Source organism: Anomaloglossus baeobatrachus, chromosome 1, assembly GCF_048569485.1.
Source record: "Anomaloglossus baeobatrachus isolate aAnoBae1 chromosome 1, aAnoBae1.hap1, whole genome shotgun sequence".
NCBI lineage: Eukaryota > Metazoa > Chordata > Amphibia > Anura > Aromobatidae > Anomaloglossus > Anomaloglossus baeobatrachus.
Window position 1 is genome coordinate 974,796,738 of NC_134353.1, and position 22,357 is coordinate 974,819,094.

Sequence of the window (22,357 nt, forward strand, 5' to 3'; positions counted from 1 at the left end):
AAAAGTTTGGGCACCCCTATTAATGTTAACCTTTTTTTCTTTATAACAATTTGGGTTTTTGCTATTTCAGTTTCATATATCTAATAAATGATGGACTCAGTAATATTTCTGGATTGAAATGAGGTTTATTGTACTAACAGAAAATGTGCAATCTGCATTTAAACTAAATTTGACAGGTGCATAAGTATGGGCACCCTTATCAATTTCTTGTTTTGAACACTCCTAACTACTTTTTACTGACTTACTAAAGCACTAAATTGGTTTTGTAACCTCATTGAGCTTTGAACTGCATAGGCAGCTGTATCCAATCATGAGAAAAGGTATGTAAGGTGGCCACTTGCAAGTTGTTCTCCTATTTGAATCTCCTATGAAGTGTGGCATCATGGGCTCCTCAAAACAACTCTCAAATGATCTGAAAACAAAGATTATTCAACATAGTTGTTCAGGGGAAGGTACAAAAAGTTGTCTCAGAGATTTAAACTGTCAGTTTCCACTGTGAGGAACATGGTAAGGAAATGGAAGAACACAGGTACAGTTCTTGTTAAGCCCAGAAGTGGCAGGCCAAGAAAAATATCAGAAAGGCAGAGAAGAAGAATGGTGAGAACAGTCAAGGATAATCCACAGACCACCTCCAAAGACCTGCAGCATCATCTTGCTGCAGATGGTGTCAATGTGCATCGGTCAACAATACAGCGCACGTTGCACAAGGAGAAGCTGTATGGGAGAGTGATGCGAAAGAAGCCGTTTCTGCAAGCACGCCACAAACAGAGTCGCCTGAGGTATGCAAAAGCACATTTGGACAAGCCAATTACATTTTGGAAGAAGGTCCTGTTGACTGATGAAACAAAGATTGAGTTGTTTGGTCATATAAAAAGGCGTTATGCATGGAGGCAAAAAAAAAACACGGCATTCCAAGAAAAGCACTTGCTACCCACAGAAAAATTTGGTGGAGGTTCCATCATGCTTTGGGGCTGTGTGGCCAATGCCGGCATCAGGAATCTTGTTAAAGTTGAGGGTCGCATGGATTCAACTCAGTATCAGCAGATTCTTGACAATAATCTGCATGAATCAGTGACGAAGATGAAGTTACGCAGGGGATGGATATTTCAGCAAGACAATGATCCAAAACACCGCTCCAAATCTACTCAGGCATTCATGCAGAGGAACAATTACAATGTTCTGGAATGGCCATCCCAGTCCCCAGACCTGAATATCATTGAACATCTGTGGGATGATGTGAAGCGGCTGTCCATGCTCGGCGACCATCAAACTTAACTGACCTGGAATAGTTTTGTAACCAGGAATGGTCAAATCTACCTTCATCCAGGATCCAGGAACTCATTAAAAGCTACAGGAAGCGACTAGAGGCTGTGATTTCTGCAAAAAGAGGATCTACAAAATATTAATGTCACTTTTATGTTGAGGTGCCCATACTTATGCACCTGTCAAATTTAGTTTAAATGCAGATTGCACATTTTCTGTTATTACAATAAACCTCATTTCAATCCAGAAATATTCCTCAGTCCATCAGTTATTAGATATATGAAACTGAAATAGCAAAAACCCAAATTGTTATAAAGAAAAAAGGTTAACATTAATAGGGGTGCACAAACTTTTTCATATGACTGTAGCCCTTACACAGCCTGGAGGTGTGTTTGGGGTCATTGTCCTGTTGAAAAATAAATGATAGTCCAACTAAACGCAAACCGGATGGAATAGCACGCTGCTGCAAGATGCTGTGGTAGCCATGCTGGTTCAGTAAGCCTTCAATTTCCAATAAATCCCCAACAGTGTCACCAGCAAAGCCGCCCCACACCATCACACCTCCTCCTCCATGCTTCACGGTGGGAACTAGGCATGTAGAGTCCATCCGTTCACCTTTTCTACAAAGACACGGTGGTTGGATCCAAAGATCTCAAATCTGGACTCATCAGACCAAAGCACAGATTTCCACTGGTCTAATGTCCATTCCTTGTGTTCTTTAGCCCAAACAAGTCTCTTCTGCTTTTTTCTTGTCCTTAGCAGTAGTTTCCTAGCAGATATTTTACCAGTTTCTTTGTAGCGTTTGATGGTTTTTGGCGTTGCACTTGGGGACACTTTCAAAGTTTTTCCGATTTTTGACTGACTGACTGACCTTCATTTCTTAAAGTAATGATGGCCGCTCGTTTTTCTTTACTTAGCTGCTTTTTTTTCTTGCCATAATACAAATTCTAATATTCTATTCAGTAGGACTATCAGCTGTGTATCCACCAGACTTCTACACAACACAACTGATGGTCCCAACCCTATTTATAAGGCAAGAAATCCCACTTATTAAACCTGACAGGGCTCACCTGTGAAGTGAAGACCATTTCCGGTGACTACCTCTTGAAGCTCATCAAGAGAATGCCAAGAGTGTGCAAAGCAAAAGGTGGCTTATACCTCATGAGGTGAGGTGTATGATATGTATGAGGTGAGGTGTATGATATGTATGAGGTGAGGTGTATGATATGTATGAGGTGAGGTGTATGATATGTATGAGGTGAGGTGTATGATATATATGAGGTGAGGTGTATGATATCTATGAGGTGAGGTGTATGATATCTATGAGGTGAGGTGTATGATATGTATGAGGTGAGGTGTATGATATCTATGAGGTGAGGTGTATGATATCTATGAGGAGAGGTGTATGATATCTATGAGGTGAGGTGTATGATATGTATGAGGTGAGGTGTATGATATGTATGAGGAGAGGTGTATGATATGTATGAGGAGAGGTGTATGATATGTATGAGGAGAGGTGTATGATATGTATGAGGAGAGGTGTATGATATGTATGAGGTGAGGTGTATGATATGTATGAGGAGAGGTGTATGATATGTATGAGGAGAGGTGTATAATATGTATGAGGTGAGGTGTATGATATGTATGAGGTGAGGTGTATATGTATGAGGTGAGGTGTATGATATGTATGAGAGGTGTATGATATGTATGAGGTGAGGTGTATATGTATGAGGTGAGGTGTATGATATGTATGAGGTGAGGTGTATGATATGTATGAGGAGAGGTGTATGATATGTATGAGGAGAGGTGTATGATATGTATGAGGAGAGGTGTATGATATGTATGAGGAGAGGTGTATGATATGTATGAGGAGAGGTGTATGATATGTATGAGGTGAGGTGTATGATATGTATGAGGTGAGGTGTATATGTATGAGGTGAGGTGTATGATATGTATGAGAGGTGTATGATATGTATGAGGTGAGGTGTATATGTATGAGGTGAGGTGTATGATATGTATGAGGTGAGGTGTATGATATGTATGAGGAGAGGTGTATGATATGTATGAGGAGAGGTGTATGATATGTATGAGGAGAGGTGTATGATATGTATGAGGAGAGGTGTATGATATGTATGAGGTGAGGTGTATATGTATGAGGTGAGGTGTATGATATGTATGAGGTGAGGTGTATGATATGTATGAGGTGAGGTGTATGATATGTATGAGGTGAGGTGTATGATATGTATGAGGTGAGGTGTATATGTATGAGGAGAGGTGTATGATATGTATGAGGAGAGGTGTATGATATGTATGAGGAGAGGTGTATGATATGTATGAGGTGAGGTGTATGATATGTATGAGGAGAGGTGTATGATATGTATGAGGAGAGGTGTATGAGGTGATGTGAGGTGTATGAGGTGGTGAGGTATGAGGTGGTGAGGTATATGATGTATGAGATGAGGTGGTGAGGTATATGATATGTATGAGGTGAGGTGTATATGTATGAGGTGAGGTATATGATATGTATGAGGTGAGGAATATGAGGTGATGTGAGGTATATGAATGAGGTGAGGTATATGATGTATGAGATGAGGAATATGAGGTGGTGAGGTATATATGTATGAGGTGAGGTATATGATATGTATGAGGTGAGGTATATGAGGTGAGGTATATGAGGTGAGGTATATGATATGTATGAGGTGAGGTATATGATGTATGAGGTGGTGAGGTATATGATATGTATGAGGTGAGATATATGAGGTGATGTGAGGTATATGAGGTGGTGAGGTAAATGAGGTATGAGATGAGGTGGTGAGGTATGAGGTGGTGAGGTATATGATGTATGAGGTGGTGAGGTATATGATGTATGAGATGAGGTATATGAGGTGGTGAGGTATATGATGTATGATATGAGGTGGTGAGGTATATGATGTATGAGATGAGGTATATGAGGTGGTGAGGTATATGATGTATGAGGTGAGGTATATGAGGTGGTGAGGTATATGATGTATGAGATGAGGTATATGAGGTGGTGAGGTATATGATGTATGAGGTGAGGTATATGAGGTGGTGAGGTATGAGGTGGTGAGGTATATGATGTATGAGATGAGGTATATGAGGTGGTGAGATATATGATGTATGAGATGAGGTATATGAGGTGGTGAGGTGTATGAGGTGGTGAGGTATATGATGTATGAGATGAGGTATATGAGGTGGTGAGGTATATGAGGTGGTGGTGAGGTATATGTATGAGGTGAGGTATGAGGTGGTGAGGTATATGATGTATGAGGTGAGGTATATGAGGTGATGTGAGGTATATATGTATGAGGTGAGGTATATGATGTATGAGATGAGGAATATGAGGTGATGTGAGGTATATATGTATGAGGTGAGGTATGAGATGAGGAATATGAGGTGGTGAGGTGTATGATATGTGTGAGGTGTATGATATGTATGAGGTGAGGTATATGATATGTATGAGGTGAGGTATATGAGGTGAGGTATATGAGGTGAGGTATATGATATGTATGAGGTGAGATATATGATGTATGAGGTGAGGTATGAGGTGGTGAGGTATATGATGTATGAGGTGAGGTATATGAGGTGATGTGAGGTATATATGTATGAGGTGAGGTATATATGTATGAGGTGAGGTATATGATGTATGAGATGAGGAATATGAGGTGATGTGAGGTATATATGTATGAGGTGAGGTATATGATGTATGAGATGAGGAATATGAGGTGGTGAGGTGTATGATATGTATGAGGTGAGGTATATGATATGTATGAGGTGAGGTATATGATATGTATGAGGTGAGATATGAGGTGATGTGAGGTATATGATATGTATGAGGTGAGGTATATGATGTATGAGATGAGGAATATGAGGTGATGTGAGGTATATATGTATGAGGTGAGGTATATGATGTATGAGATGAGGAATATGAGGTGGTGAGGTGTATGATATGTATGAGGTGAGGTATATGATATGTATGAGGTGAGGTATATGATATGTATGAGGTGAGATATGAGGTGATGTGAGGTGTATGATATGTATGAGGTGAGGTATATGATATGTATGAGGTGAGATATGAGGTATATGATATATATGAGGTGAGGTATATGAGGTGAGGTATATGATGTATGAGGTGAGGTATATGAGGTGATGTGAGGTATATATGTATGAGGTGAGGTATGATGTATGAGATGAGGAATATGAGGTGGTGAGGTGTATGATATGTATGAGGTGAGGTATATGATATGTATGAGGTGAGATATGAGGTGATGTGAGGTATATGATATGTATGAGGTGAGGTACATGAGGTGAGGTATATGATATGTATGAGGTGAGGTATATGATGTATGAGATGAGGAATATGAGGTGGTGAGGTGTATGATATGTATGAGGTGAGGTATATGATGTATGAGATGAGGAATATGAGGTGGTGAGGTGTATGATATGTATGAGGTGAGGTATATGATATGTATGAGGTGAGATATGAGGTATATGATATATATGAGGTGAGGTATATGAGGTGAGGTATATGAGGTGAGGTATATGATGTATGAGGTGAGGTATATGAGGTGATGTGAGGTATATATGTATGAGGTGAGGTATATGATGTATGAGATGAGGAATATGAGGTGATGTGAGGTATATATGTATGAGGTGAGGTATGATGTATGAGATGAGGAATATGAGGTGGTGAGGTGTATGATATGTATGAGGTGAGGTGTATGATATGTATGAGGTGAGGTATATGATATGTATGAGGTGAGATATGAGGTGATGTGAGGTATATGATATGTATGAGGTGAGGTACATGAGGTGAGGTATATGATATGTATGAGGTGAGGTATATGATGTATGAGATGAGGAATATGAGGTGGTGAGGTGTATGATATGTATGAGGTGAGGTATATGATATGTATGAGGTGAGATATGAGGTATATGATATATATGAGGTGAGGTATATGAGGTGAGGTATATGAGGTGAGGTATATGATGTATGAGATGAGGTGGTGAGGTATATGATATGTATGAGGTGAGGTATATGAGGTATGAGATGAGGTGGTGAGGTATGAGGTGGTGAGGTATATGATGTATGAGATGAGGAATATGAGGTGATGTCAGGTATATGTATGAGGTGAGGTGTATGAGGTGATGTGAGGTATATGATATGTATGAGGTGAGGTATATGATATGTATGAGGTGAGGTATATGAGGTATGAGATGAGGTGATGTGAGGTATATGAGGTATATGATATGTATGAGATGAGGTATATGATGTATGAGATGAGGTGATGTGAGGTATGAGATGAGGTGGTGAGATATATGAGGTATATGATATGTATGAGATGAGGTGAGGTGTATGAGGTGAGGTATATGAGGTGATGTGAGGTATATGATATGTATGAGATGAGGTGAGGTGTATGAGGTGAGGTATATGAGGTGGTGATGTATATGATATGTATGAGGTGGTGAGATATATGAGGTAATGTGAGGTACATGATATGTATGAGGTGAGGTATATGAGGTGATGTGAGGTATATGATATGTATGAGATGAGGTGAGGTATATGAGGTGAGGTATATGAGGTGGTGAGGTATATGAGATGAGGTGGTGAGGTATATGAGGTAATGTGAGGTACATGATATGTATGAGGTGAGGTATATGAGGTGATGTGAGGTATATGATATGTATGAGGTGAGGTATATGAGGTGGTGATGTATATGATATGTATGAGGTGAGGTATATGAGGTGATGTGAGGTACATGATATGTATGAGGTGAGGTATATGAGGTGGTGATGTATATGATATGTATGAGATGAGGTATATGAGGTGGTGAGGTATATGATATGTATGAGGTGAGGTATATGAGGTGGTGATGTATATGATATGTATGAGGTGGTGAGATATATGAGGTAATGTGAGGTATATAATATGTATGAAGGCTTATATGCACATGTCACTCCCGGACATTACATCAGACTGACGAGCTCGGGTAATAATCACTCACCGGCAGCCGCTTCTTCCTGTTTAGGCCGCAGGGCTCCCCCCTCTCCCGGAGATGATGGTACGTTCCGCTCTCACAAAACTCCGCCCACCTCCCGTGTGTTTTCTTCCTGTTCCTCCTCAGTCTCTAGTAAAGCTTCAGTTTCTGCGCATGCGCAGTCTTCTTTTGTTTCTTCTATGCTGAGGTATCCGCCATGTTTCTGAAGACCAACCTTCTCCAGCTTATGAATATCCATCGTTCTGGCAGCGGAGACAGTTATCATTCTGTGGACACGGAGCTCTGGTCACAAGTCCAGCGCCGGTGTGGTGTCTTCTTTCACCGGTGACTGAGTCAGGAGAATGGTTATAACCGAGAAGATAAGAGAGACAACAGGTAAGGAGACAGAGAAGAGACTGCTGAGACTGAATAAGGACTGCTAGGGGAAGGGTTCAGAGGGTAGACTGCTGAGGTAAAAGAGACCGACCGTAGAGCGCTGAGGTAAGAGACCGACCGTAGACTGCTGAGGTAAAAGAGACCGACCGTAGAGCGCTGAGGTAAGAGACCGACCGTAGAGCGCCGAGGTAAAAGAGACCGACCGTAGAGCGCCGAGGTAAAAGAGACCGACCGTAGAGCGCCGAGGTAAAAGAGACCGACCGTAGAGCGCCGAGGTAAAAGAGACCGACCGTAGAGCGCCGAGGTAAAAGAGACCGACCGTAGAGCGCCGAGGTGAGAGGGACGGACCGCAGAGCGCCGAGGTGAGAGGGACGGACCGCAGAGCGCCGAGGTGAGAGGGACGGACCGCAGAGCGCCGAGGTGAGAGGGACGGACCGCAGAGCGCCGAGGTGAGAGGGACGGACCGCAGAGCGCCGAGGTGAGAGGGACGGACCGCAGAGCGCCGAGGTGAGAGGGACGGACCGCAGAGCGCCGAGGTGAGAGGGACGGACCGCAGAGCGCCGAGGTGGGAGGAAACGGACCGACCGCAGAGCGCCGAGGTGGGAGGAAACGGACCGACCGCAGAGCGCCGAGGTGGGAGGAAACGGACCGACCGCAGAGCGCCGAGGTGAGAGGGACCGACCATAGAGAGGTGAGAGGGAGGTGGACCAGGAAAGTGTTGCTGACACTATTTACAGTGCGTGGCAGAGGTCACAGTCTGGGGTCGGATGCTCACTACTTGTGTATAACACGGCAGGACTCTTTCTACAATAAATGGATGGATGGATTTTATGCTTGGCCACAAGAAGAGGTGGATGAAGGACCAGAGATGGTGGTGATTACCTGGAAGAAACCTGCAGAGAATGAGTGGAGCAGATGAGCATATAGCATTACACGTTGCTGCGTGCTGCCGTCCAGAGACATCTACTAACTGTGAAGGAGACTCCGCTATCTGCAAATGATGAAACGTACAGGCTTCCTCATATATTTCTCTGGCATATTGGTCTGCACCACATGAGACAGCGTGCAATCTGAAGAACACTCTGGAAACGCCACGTGCCAAGGACGACGTCCATCTTATGTGCCAAAAAGTAAGCAGAATCAGGTGTTGTACCTAGTGTGTTATCACGCAGAGCCAGGCGATCCAGTCTGTGCGGTCATGGGAAGCCTTCCGGGAGAGGCAGGTGGAAGAGATTGAGAAGGATGAGATCAGCAATGATCAAAACCTAGAACAGAAACTAGGTGACCATAGTTAGATCACGGCTGATGGAAGGATGAGTGCCACAAGAACAGATGAGGGACATAAGAGCGAGGGCAGGACTGAAGAGATCTGGGCTATGGAGAGAGCAGAGTCCAAAACATGGTGTACTGAAAGCATGACGAAAGAGGAGCACTGAGCCAAGAAGAGTGCTCATGTGTCGTGATATGTACGTGAGGTTATGTGTATAATGTAAGAGGAGGCATCACTGGAGTGCAGAGCACAGTGCTGGGAACCGTGCAGGAAAAGAAAGCGAAACAAGAACTATCCAGAAGCAAGGTTCTCCAACAGTGAGATAAAATGGCATCCCTGATATCATTCAGACTGCAGCCCGTCCTAGTTTCGGGTCAGGACGGGCTATAGACTGAAGGCGTACAGATCCTGAGACCTGTATTTCAAGTGACAAGAGCTGTATCACCCATAACAAAGTCAGCAGTTGGGAGCTAGGGGTGAGATGTGTGAAGAAACCTGTTTATCCCACCCTGTAGTCGATGTGGGGATCTTCAGCATCATCCCCCCCTTCTCTGTCAGTCTGACAATTTCATAGCAATGCACGGAGACTGAATGTGCCCAACTGGAAGACAAGCATTGAGGAGGATGAAGATGGAGGTATCCCCTGTTGTGGTCAGTGAGGCAGAGATATAGATTTCTTCAGATATGGCAGCCTTGCTCCTGACTAACTGAGATGTGTGTGAATAAGCTGATGTCATATGAAACACAGGTCTCCGAAGCTGTAAGTCTGCACCGTCCTGACATAGACTAGGACAGGCTGCAACTTGAATTCCATCAGAGACTCCATTTTATCTCATTCTTGGGGAACTCTTATTACTCCAGGAATTAATGAGGAAAAAGCATTTGGGAGAGAAGGGTCAAGAAAGGAATGATGTAAATACAATGCAAAAGTCTCTAGTCAGTGCAGCACTTCCATAAAATACAAGTCTTTTATTTTATCCGGTTGAAAACTTATCCTGTATTTTGTAGATAGTGGTCAGTATGGGACATAGAGAAGCGTGAGCAGAGCAAAACTAGGGCAGAGGCAAAAAAAATCCAATCAACAAAAAGGCCTGAATTACACAAGAGGGCTGAGGAGAGAGCACATATCCAGAGCAGATTGCAATATAGAGTATGTATAGAGATTTAGGAAGAGAGGACAGAAAATCTTACATTGCTGCCAACAAACGAAACGTCCTGTGGAATTACTGATTATCGTCTCTGAAAATTGTATTAAAATTAAGAAGAATCATTCCTATTGGCTGACAGGAAACTAGATGGTAAAAGGTAATCAGTGAGGTGTGGGCTAGCTATCATAGCTGGTAACAGGTAATCGGTGCGGTGTGGACTAGCTGTCACAGGTGGTAACAGGCCATTAGTGAGGTATGGTTTAGCTGTCATAGCTGGTAACAGGTAACTGGTGCGGTGTGGACTAGCTGTCACAGGTGGTAAAAGGTAATCAGTGAGGTGTGGACTAGCTGTCACAGCTGGTAACAGGCCATTAGTGAGGTATGGGCTAGCTGTCATAGCTGGTAACAGGTAATGAGTGAGATGTGGGCTAGCTGTCACAGCTGGTAACAGGTAATCAGTGAGGTGTGGGCTAACTGTCACAGCTGGTAACAGGTAATCAGTGAGGTGTGGGCTAGCTGTCACAGTTGGTAACAGGTAATCAGTGAGATATGGGCTAGCTATCATACTGGTAACAGGTAATCAGTGCGGTGTGTGGACTAGCTGTCACAGCTGGTAACAGGTAATCAGTGAGATATGGGCTAGCTATCATACTGGTAACAGGTAATCAGTAAGGTGTTGGCTAGCTGTCACGGCTGGTAACAGGTAATCAGTGAGGTGTGGGCTAGCTGTCACGGCTGGTAACAGTAATCGGTGAGGTATGGGCTAGCTGTCACAGCTGGTAATGGGTAATGAGTGAGGTGGGCTAGTTGACATAGCTGGTAACGGGTAATGAGTGAGGTGTGGGCTAGCTATCATAGCTGGTAACGTAATCAATGAGGTGTGGGCTAGCTGTCACAGCTGGTAATCAATGAGGTGTGGGCTAGCTGTCATAACTGGTAACGGGTAATCAATGAGGTATGGTCTAGCTGTCACAGCTGGTAACAGGTAATTAGTAGTGAGATATGGGCTAGCTGTCATAACTGGTAACAGGTAATCAATGTACAGATGGGGCACCTGAGATAATGGATACTTAAAGGCAGCGTGCTGTCCTATAGCGTGCTGTCCTATAGCGTGCTGTCCTATAGCACACATACTATGCACCTACTTCGGGTAACCCTAGAATTCATTGAATAGCAGTATCTCTACACAAATGTACAGGTAGGCAGTTGGCAATTTTCTTACCATTAGTTTGGGTAAATATTAACCCCTTCAGCCCCCAGACTGTGTTCACCTTAAAAACCCGGCCATTTTTTGCAATTTTTACCAGTGTCACTTTGGCAGGTTATAACTCTGGAACACTTCAACGGATCCTGGCGATTCTGACATTGTTTTTTCGTGTCATATTGTACTTCATGTCAGTGGTAAATTTAGGCCGATATGTTTTGCGTTTATTTGTAAAAATTTCTGAAATTTGGCAAACATTTTGAAAATTTCGCAATTTTCAAAATTTGAAATTTTATGCCCATAAATCTGAGAGATATGTCACACAAAATAGTTACTAAATAACATTTCCCACTTGTCTGCTTTACACCAGCGCAATTTTTGAAACACATTTTTTTTCCGTTAGGAAGTTAGAAGGGTTCAAAGTTCATCAGCAATTTCTCATTTTTCCAACAAAATTTACAGAGAAAAATTTTTTAGGTACCGCATCACATTTTGAGTGATTTGAGAAGCCTAGGCGACAGAAAATACCCAAAAGTGACCCCATTCTAAAATCTGCACCCCTCACTCTGCTCAAAACCACATCCAAGAAGTTTATTAACCCTTTAGGAGCTTCACAGCAACCAAAGCAATGTAGAAGAAAAAAATGAAAATTTTACTTTTTTACACAAAAATGTTACTTTAGCCATAAAATGTAGCATTTTCACAAGGTATCAGGAAAGATGCACCATAAAATGTATCGTGCATTTTCTCCTGAGTACGCAGATACCCCATATGTGGTGGAAATGAAATGTTTGGGCACACGGCAGGGCTCGGAAGGCAAGGAGCGCCATTTGAATTTTTGAGTGCAAAATTAGCTGCACTCATTAGCGGATGCCATGTCGGGTTTGAAGACCCCCCCCTGAGGTGCCTAAACAATGGAGCTCCCCCACAAGAGACCCCATTTTGGAAACTAGAGCACTCATGGAATTTATCTAGCTGTTTAGTGAGCATTTTGAACCCCTGGAGGCTTCACAAAAGTTTGCAAAGTTCAGCCGTGAAAATATATATATTTTTTTTTTTTTTTTACCACAAAATTGTTTTTTCAAACAGGTAGCTTTTTTTTTCACAAGGATATCAGGAAAAAATGCACCATAAAACGTATTGTGCAATTTCTCCTGAGTACACAGATACCTCATATGTGGTGGAACTCAATTGTTTGGGCGCACGGCAGGGCTCAGAAGAGGAGCACCATTTGACAGCAAAATTGGTTGGAATTATTAGCAGACACCATGTTGCATTTGGAGACCCCCTGAGGTGCCTAAACAATAGTGCTCCCCCACATGTGACCCCATTTTGGAAACTAGACCCCCCCCATACAAAAAAATTAGTTTGGCGAAATAAAAAATACAGACGTCAGTAAAAAAAAAAAAAAATAAAATAAAATGAGCGCCTGCAACTGGCACTATGGCAAGTGCCACACGTGAGAGCGATGCACGAAATCTCGCATCGCATTATCCGGCACAGCCGCACACTCCTGTCTGGAAGAGAGCGACCGTGCCGGATGATGCGATGTGAGACTCGTGCATCGCTCTCACGTGTGGCACTGGGCTAACCCTTACGATATTCAGTAAAAAATACTGTAGTTGCCGATTACTACAGTATAATTTTACTGGCCCTAAACTAAGTTTATTTGTATTTCTTTCTTAGTTTACAGAAAAAAAAATCAGGATGCACGCACGGATGTGCTGCAAAAAGGGGGGGACTAGGTGGGATGAAAAAAAAGATGGATGGAGGATGGGAGAGGGCGCGGCGGAGAATGGGAGAGGGCGCGGCGGAGAATGGGAGAGGGCGCGGCGGAGAATGGGAGAGGGCGCGGCGGAGAATGGGAGAGGGCGCGGCGGAGGATGGGAGAGGGCGCGGCGGAGGATGGGAGAGGGCGCGGCGGAGAATGGGAGAGGGCGCGGCGGAGGATGGGAGAGGGCGCGGCGGAGGATGGGAGAGGGCGCGGCAGATGGAAGAGCAGTTGAGGATGGGAGAGGGCGGGCAGCAGATCAGGGTGAGAGGTGGTGGACGGGGCAGCAGATCGGGGAGGGTGAGAGGTGGGGGAGGGGGCTTCAGATGAAGAGGATGGGAGAGAGCAGGCAGCAGATCATAGAGGGTGAGAGAGGGGGCAGCAGATCAGGTAGGGGGGCAGCAGCTGATGAGGAGGAGCGGGCAGCAGATCGGGAAGGGTGAGATGGGGAGGGGGCAGCAGATCGGGGAGGGTGAGATGGGGAGGGGGCAGCAGATCGGGGAGGGTGAGCTGGGGGAGGGGGCAGCAGATCGGGGACGGTGAGATGGTGGAGGGCGGGCAGCAGATCTGGAAGGTGAGATGGCCGAGAGCGGGCAGCAGATCGGGAAGGTGAGATGGTGGACAGCGGGCAGCAGATCGGGAAGGTGAGATGGTGGACAGCGGGTAGCAGATCGGGAAGGTGAGATGGTGGGCAGCAGATCGGGAAGGTGAGATGGTGGGAGTAGCAGATCGGGAAGGTGAGATGGCCGAGAGCGGGCAGCAGATCGGGAAGGTGAGATGGCCGAGAGCGGGCAGCAGATCGGGAAGGTGAGATGGCCGAGAGCGGGCAGCAGATCGGGAAGGTGAGATGGCGGAGGCAGGCAGCAGATCGGGAAGGTGAGATGGCGGAGGCGGGCAGCGGATCGGGAAGGTGAGATGGCGGAGGCGGGCAGCAGATCGCGCAGGGTGGGAGATGGTGGAGGGGGCAACAGATGAGGATGGGAGAGAGCGGGCAGCAGCTCACGGAGGGGGGCAGCGGCTGATGGGGGAGAGCGGTGGCAGATAGAGGAGATCGGCGGAGGATTGGCGGCGCTTGCAGCGGATCAGGGGCAGGAGCTTACCAGGGCACTTGCAGGGATCGCTCCCCTCGGCTTCCACGGACGGAGTAAAGCGGAGTGGAGTGGTTACCGGCCCCAGATCCACGGTGATTGGAGAGATCGGTCACCAGGCCGATCTCTCCAATCAGAGCTGGGGGCGGGTGAAGCACCGATCATCCAGCTCCAGCCAATAATCAGTGCTACATCTGCACTGATCAGGGCTGGATTTCAATGTTTCAGCCATTTTCAATGGCTGAAACATTACAGTGGTTGTGATTGGCTGAGTGGTGTTCGTCAGCCAATCACAGCCTCCGTAGGTCCGGGGAGGAGGCACCACCCCTCTTGAGGTCAGGCAGAAGTCCCCTCCTCCCCGAATCTAAGGTTTGTGTGAACCGATTGCACTCACCGGGGCTCCGGGGCCGTGATTTCGCCATGAAGTACTGGGTACGTCATGGGTCATTTAGCACCATGGCACCATGACGTACTCAGTACGTCAAGGGTCGTTAAGGGGTTAAGACGAGTGATGAGAAAGCACTGCCATGCTCTCGTTCTCCTAACTAGTGATGAGAGAGCACTGCCATGCTCTGGTACTTGTAACTAGTGATGAGAGAGCACTCCCATGCTTGGGTACTCGTTGTCACGACACAGACTTTTTCAATGTGTGTCGTGGGTTAAATTTCTTACATTAGCCAGACGTATTGTTCTTCTGCGTGTTAACTCATGCTTGCTAAACTATTGATTCTACCGGACCCTCTGAGCATTCATTGTAATATAGTTGTGTATTTCTAATCTAATGTAAATTATCTCAGTGGCCATTGTCTAGTTTGTGGATTGCAGACTACATGTAAATATCCTCAGTCTTTCTGTCCACATCATTTAAATGAACATTATCCATGCTGCTTGAAATTCATCCAATAAGAGAAGCAACCTTGTACAACCAATCCGATAAGGGCACAGTATATTCTAAGGGAAGGTGCGGGCTATGAAAGGGGACTTCTTGGAGTCACCAGGTTGTTGGTGGATGTTCCAGTCTAAGCTCTTAGGAGCTGGCTAGGGGATCAGAACCAGGACGCCTTGTGGACTCGGTCTAGGGACTTTGGCTCTGACTAGCGGATCACTTGGTTACATGGCTTCAATCTCGGGGCTCCGATTCCGATTGGAGACCATACCACAGTCTAGGGATTTTGACTCTCGCTGCCAGGATTATATCATCACACCAGAGACTACTTAAAGAAGAAACCCAGGTTGGGACAATACAGTCACCTGACTACAGACTTTTCAGACCTCAGCCAGCTTCCTAAATCTGGCGTTATTCCATTCTCGGTGGGTGCCCGCCAAAAGTGGGGTTCTGCTGGATTGGAGTAAGTAGCCCTGGAAGCTCTGAGGCACGGACATTCTTACCCCTGGTGAGGCAGCGGAAGGGTGAGACTCTGTTGCCTGTAACATTCTGTTGTTTTGCTGGTTATGTGTTATGTGCCGTTAATTGTTTGGGGATCCAATAAAGCCTTAATATTGTGATTCCCTCACCCTGTGTTGTCTGAGTAGTGTTACGCCCACGGTTAAGGAGGTCGGGCATTCAGTTGGCATGAGCCCTGGGTCATGCTGTTTTTATAAAGGCGGCTGGACTAGTAGACGAGAGCACCCACTGACCCCCGTGTTTCCACACTCGTAACTAGTGATTAGAGAGCACTGCCATGCTCTGGTACTCTTAACTAGTGATTAGAGAGCACTGACATGCTCTGGTTCTCCTAACAAGCAGTTGTATACTTTATACTCGTGTACTTAGTATAATGGAAGTCAATGGGGAACTCGAGCACTGTTATACTACCGTGTTTTTCCAAACATAAGACCTCCCCCAAAAATAAGCTCTAGCAGAGATTTTCGGAGCAAGGCTTAAATTTAAGCCCTACTTCAAAAATAAGCCCTAGTCGCGGTTCAATAATGAAGTGTTCATGCAGCTTAAAAAGTTAAAGATACTGCAGGATACTTTATGATACACGGCAATCACACTCACCAAACGCTGAGTGGGAGGACCTGCAGTGGATCACACACTCACACACATCAGATCACACACCCAATCACCCATCAGATCGCAAACACACACCACATCCATCGACACCGATTTCTTCTGGCCGGCAGAATCCTGAGACGCAGAGCAGTGGAACGCAAGGACCTGTGACTGAGGATGGAATGCTTCCAGGACCTGCAGTGCGTGACTTCCTCCCATCTTTCCCTGCGTCCGGATGCATTCTGTACCACCGGATGTGGTGAGTGACGTGTGTGTGTGTGCAATCTGATGGGTGATTGTGTGTGTATGTGTATGAGTGGGTGTGCGCGATCTGATGTATGTGTGTGTGTGTCAGCCAGAAGCACGGAAGGACAGCGTGCAGCATACCTGCTGAGAGAGCCCACTGGAGATCACAGAGACGACCTTGGAGTCACGCAGACATCCGGGGTCTGGTAAGTATGAGTCTCCTGGGAAGGGGGGGAGGTCTACTTTTTTGGGGGGTAAACTTACCCCAACCATGTTTCTCCAAGAATAAGACCTACTCCAAAAATAAGCCCTTGCATTTTTTGGCGGGCAAAAAAAAAAGTATGACACTCTCTTATTTTTGGAAAAACACAGTAGCTATATTCTTGTATATAGTGTGCAGTATATGGTAGTTATATTCTTGTACATAGGGGCAGTATTATAGTAGTTATATTCTTGTATATAGGGGCAGTATTATAGTAGTTATATTCTTGTACATAGGGGCAGTATTATAGTAGTTATATTCTTGTACATAGGGGTTAGTATTATATTATATTCTTGTACATAGGGGGCAGTATTATAGTTATATTCTTGTACATAGGGGGCAGTATTATATTATATTCTTGTACATAGGGGGCAGTATTATAGTTATATTCTTGTACATAGGGGGCAGTATTATAGTAGTTATATTCTTGTACATAGAAGCAGTATTATAGTAGTTATATTCTTGTACATAGGGGGCAGTATTATAGTAGTTATATTCTTGTACATAGAAGCAGTATTATAGTAGTTATATTCTTGTACATAGGGGGCAGTATTATAGTACTTATATTCTTGTACATAGGGAGCAGTATTATAGTAGTTATATTCTTGTACATAGGGGGCAGTATTATAGTAGTTATATTCTTGTACATAGGAGCAGTATTATAGTAGTTATATTCTTGTACATAGGGGGCAGTATCATCGTTTTTGGAACCTTCTCAGCTCCATTGCAGTTTAGGTTGAGGTCGTATTTCATGCACTGAGATAATTAGGACTGTGATTAGGTGAATTCCTCCGAGGACAGGATACCAGTTTGTCCTGTCATGTACCTGCTTATTACACTTGGTATGCCCCACACTAATTACCCGTCTAATTAAAGATAATCAAATAAACCTTTATGAAGCATTCCTTACTTATTGTTCTCCTCACAGCCATTCGGCCTGTTCAGAGCGAGGTCCCCGTGCGTTTGGCGAGGTCCCCATGCATTTCGTGCCTTTTGAATGCCTCTAGTGGAGCGTCCCTTTCCTCCTGCTTCACACTGTATTGTATGCATGTGGTGACGAGTTCGATGTCCTTTTAGATTCAGAATTACAACAACCAGTTTTTTGGGGTTTTTTTGCACAATGCAGCAGACGTCTGTCCTCAGATAGAATGAACAGTATCATGCAGCAACAGAGTATTTTAGAAAACGTTTTCTGACTTGTGGGAAGATCAAGTTTGAAATTTTTGTTATTGCAACAGGTTTGATCCATTCAGCAGCTCATAAGTTATACCGTAGTAGGAAGTGAAAAGCTGGACATCTGGTAATCTTATTTTTTAGGTCGGGGTCTCACGGGGACTACTGTAATCCTCACATGACACTCGGCTCATGCTGGCAGCACAACGGGAGCCGAGTGTCATGCGAGTGTCATTGCGACTGAGGTCCCATCGTGTGATTGGACCACAGCTGCAGGGGGCGGGCCAACACTGAGGAGGGGAGGGCTGGCGCTGCGGAGGGGAGGGAGGGATTTATCTCCTTCTCTCCTCTGTTGCCGGCTATTGCCATTCTCGCTCTGCACTCGCATTACACCAGTGTAATGCAAGTGCAGTGTGTGGAGACACGGGGGTCAGTGGGTGCTCTCGTCCGCTGACCCGGCCGCCTTTACCAAGACAGCATGGCCCAGGGCTCATCCCAACTGAACGCCCGACCTCCTTAACCGTGGGCGGAACACTACTCCGACAACACAGGGTGAGGGAGTCACAATATTAAGACTTTATTGGCTCTCCAAACAATTAACGGCACATAGCACATAACCAGCAAAACCACAGAATGTAACCGCCAACAGTTTCTCACCCTTCCGCTGGCTCACCAGGGATTAGAATGTCCATGCCTCAGAGGTTCCAGGGCTACTTACTCCAAACCAGCAGCACCCCGCTTTCGGCGGGCACCCACCGAGAATGGAATAACGCCAGATTTAGGAAGCTGGCTGAGGTCTGCAAAGTCTGTAGTCAGGTGACAGGATTGTCCCAAGCTGGATTCCTTCCTTGGGTAGTCCTTGATATCTCAGCTGAGTCCTTGCATGCAATGCTAAAGTCCATCTAGTATTATAATCCAGGTTTGGTTATGGCTTGCCAATCGGATCCGCAGATCCTAGATTGGTAGCATGTAGCAAGAGTTTACCTGGGCAATGGACAGTCCTTCTTATACCCCCGACCTCTCCATTTAGACCATTGGGGTCTGCACGATTGGTGGATAAGACTGGGCTCTTATTGGCTAGATTTCAAGCCGTATACAAAATATCCCTAGTAGTAATGATCTCTGGCAGAGACGAGGGAGAGAGCTAAGTTACATGGCATCTAGCAATACAATGGGGGGTTCGCATAATTGATTTGTCTGGATATCTGACCTTCACTGGCCAAGGCAATTACATGAGTCAACAAGAAGGGAAACACTAGACTCATAAGAGTGAGAGACAGCTAAGTTACATCACATCTAGCAATACACATAGTAATACAATGGGAGGTTCGCATAATTCATTGGTCTGGGTATCTGACCTTCACTAACCAAGGCAATTACATGAGTCAACAAGAACTGTAACACTAGACTCCTAGGAGTCCTGTAGAAACAATGAGGGGCTTATCCCCCATTTATAAACAAACTATCATCATGTCTGTCTGGCTGAATTTTAAGAAACTTAACCCATGCTAGGCACTGACAGAGTCCATGTTGTCACACAGTGCGATGTTTCTTTCACCCACAGCATGCTTCAACTGTTTTCTCGGTCCGATTAGGGCTGAGAAAATAATCGCTCGTGGGTGCTAGAACATAGAGTAATATTGGTCCGAGTGGAGTGCGATGTTTTATCGCACACCACTCGCTCCGATTTCAAGCCGTGTGTATTAGGCCTTACAGTAGCAAGGCCACTGGTATTAGCTCATTGAAATTAATCCCAGGCCTCTGCTTTCTGGTTTGATGAGCCGGGGTAGGAAAACTACAACAACTATCTTATCTGTAGACGTAAACTGGCAGGAACCGCAAGGATGAAGTTCCTGCTCTCCGGTATCAGCCGTAGGAGAGATGAGGATTATTCCTGGTACAGTCATAGCCGAAAGTGTTGGCACCCTTTTAAATTGTTCCAGGAAAGGAAGTATTTCTCATGGAATAAGATTGAAATTACAAGTTTTTTTATACACATTTATTTCCTTTTGTGTGTATTAAAACAATAAAAAAAAATGAAAAAAGGCAAATTGGACAGAATCTTACATAAAACCTCAAAAATGGGCCGGACAAAATTGTTCAAACTCATCTGTGGCAAATAACAGGTGTGGGCAATATGAAAATCACACCTGAAACCAGATGATAAGGGGAAAAGTTGCGTCAATCTTTGCATTGTGTCTGTGTGCTACACTAAGCCTGGAGAACAGAAAAAGAAGAGCAATGTCTCTGAGGACTTGAAAACCAAAAAACATCAGCCATCTGAAGCTTACAAGTTTATCTCTAGGAAAAAAATTGATGAAATCTTGTAACGCAGGATAGTCTGGATGGTGGAAAAACCGCCCCAATCAAGATCCAAAGAAATTCAAGCTCTCCTGCAGGGTCAGGGGTCCTCAGTATTGACACCAACTATTAGTACACATCTGAATGAGATGAAACGCTATGGAGGAGACCTAGGAGGACCCCACTGCTGAGACAGAGATAGGAAAAAGCCAAAATGTACTTGAGTAACCAAAATCCTTCTGGGAAAGCGTCTTGTGGGCAGATGAGACCAAGATAGAGCTTTTTGGTAAAGCGCATCATTCTTCTGATTACCAAAAACAGAATGAGCCCTACAAAGTAAATAACACAGCACCTACAACCACAAATGATGGAGGTCAGAGATGGAGCCTTAACTTAATGAGGCGTCATGAAATCTTTGCCACCCAAAATCTTTTCGTATGCTATGTAGAGCCCAGTGTCAGAATGCTGCGTGTGCATCCTAGGTCAGGGGTCTCCATCAGGACAATTACCCCAAACACTGCAAGAAGCCCCAGAAATGGATGGATATAAAGTGCTGGAGAGTTCTGAAGTGACAGCAGTGAGTCCTGATCTAAATTCCATTCACACCTATTGTCACGCTAGGTACTGGGAAGTACCAAGCAAAAGGGAAGGGAAACCCTGTGTAAAGGCAGAGATGCTGACTCCTGGCCAAGCCTACCGCTGGGCCCTGGGTTCCCTCACCGCCCTAGATGAGTTCCACACCTCTGCGCCGAACCGGATACCTGAACCTAGGCTGACCCTGATCTCGACCCTACGTAGGGAGTGGATAGGATGAGCTGTGCGTCAACCCCACTAGGCACTAAAGGGCACACAGGAATAACAAACAAGGGAAAATAACAAACAACTTATCTCTAGACGACACAGTAAGACGTTCAATAACCAACCCACCCCCACCCCCCACCCCCCCCGCCAGGAGAATCATACTTATATAGACCTCGGACGTCTGTGTGGCTCCCAGGTACTCCTGCGATCTTCGGTGGGCGCTCCCAGCAGGCATGCTCCACACGGTCCTCCCTTGTTTGTAACTAGCGCACTCACCACATCTGGTGATACTGATTGTTTACGGCCAGCAGGGAAAGATGGCACGCAGTGCAGTGGAGCATGAGGACCTGCAGCGGAACGCATGGAGGACTCGGCGGTGGAACGTATAGATGCGTTCAACCACAGGTTGCAGAGCTAAGGAGTGCACAGTATCTTCCCATGAACTGTCTGGGGTACCATAAGAAGTGAGTAGAAACAACCAAGAAAAGGAGGTTCCGCATTGAGGAAAGAGCTTAAGGAGGACCCCGTATCTGCCTATGAACTGTCCGGGGTACCATAAGAGGTGAGGGAAATCACCAAGAAAATGTGGGTCAGCTGTTAGGAAAGGGCTAAGGAGGGCACAGTATCTGCCCATGAACAGTCTGGGGTACCATAGGAAGTGAGGAAAATCATCAAGAAAAGGAGGTTCAGCTCTGAGGAAAGAGCTAAGGAGGGCATGCCCCGTATCTTCCTTCCTGGTAGGAGCGCTGTGTCCTGTGGGGGTTGATGTGCCTTTCCTTTTTCCTGAGAGGGGGGTCACTGTCATGCAGGGGTTGATGTGACAGTTTCTTCCTGGGAGGGGCACTGTGTCCTGTGAGGGTTGATGTGCCCCTTTCTTCCTTCCCGAGAGGGGCGCTGTGTCCTGCGGGGGGTGATGTGCCCGCCTCTTCCTTCCCGGGAGGGGCGCTGTGTCCTGCGGGGGGGTGATGCGCCCGTCTCTTCCTTCCCAGGAGGGGTGCTGTTCCAGCTGTCTGGCATCTAATCATGTGGCCAATATCCATAAATAACACTGCTCGATGGCCTTCTATTTTCTAAATGTTTGAAGATTACTTATTTATTTTTTTTCCTCTTTTTGGTTAGAAAAATAATTTTGACTACAAATAAAGTGTAACAATAAATTACAAAGTGATGTGTAGGTTGTGGCAGAATGGGCCTCATTACATCCAGTGCTTAGTAACACGCGGGAAAACCATGAAAACTGAGTGAGAAGGGGATCATTGGGGCAAGAAAAGTGAGAACTGCGAGAGCAGAAGGGTCCAGAAGTTCATGTCTTTGGCCCACAATTAGCAAAATAAATAAGAGACTGATGAAAACTCATGTTATTATGAAGGCCGCTGACTCCCAGGATCCCAAACGCCCTCCAATTGCTTTACTGCTATTGGGGGGGTTTGCCCTGTTTATGA

At 45.4% G+C, this 22,357-nt stretch overlaps 2 protein-coding genes across 3 annotated transcripts in view; one reads left to right on the forward strand and one right to left on the reverse strand.

Annotated features, from left to right (window-relative positions):
• RGP1 (RGP1 partner of RAB6A GEF complex) overlaps positions 1-7,439 on the reverse strand; it is a 79,142-nt gene extending 71,703 nt beyond the window's left edge. For both annotated transcript variants that reach the window (XM_075330512.1, XM_075330522.1), the window contains exon 1: positions 7,287-7,439. The gene's annotated coding sequence lies outside the window, so the exon portion shown is untranslated. The remainder of the gene's footprint in view (positions 1-7,286) is intronic.
• A 43-nt stretch (positions 7,440-7,482) lies between these two features.
• GBA2 (glucosylceramidase beta 2) overlaps positions 7,483-22,357 on the forward strand; it is a 165,392-nt gene continuing 150,517 nt past the window's right edge. The window contains 2 exon segments of the mRNA XM_075330500.1: positions 7,483-7,655; positions 8,452-8,785. Coding sequence (XP_075186615.1) covers positions 8,774-8,785 — 12 coding nt within the window. The 5' untranslated portion in view covers positions 7,483-7,655; positions 8,452-8,773.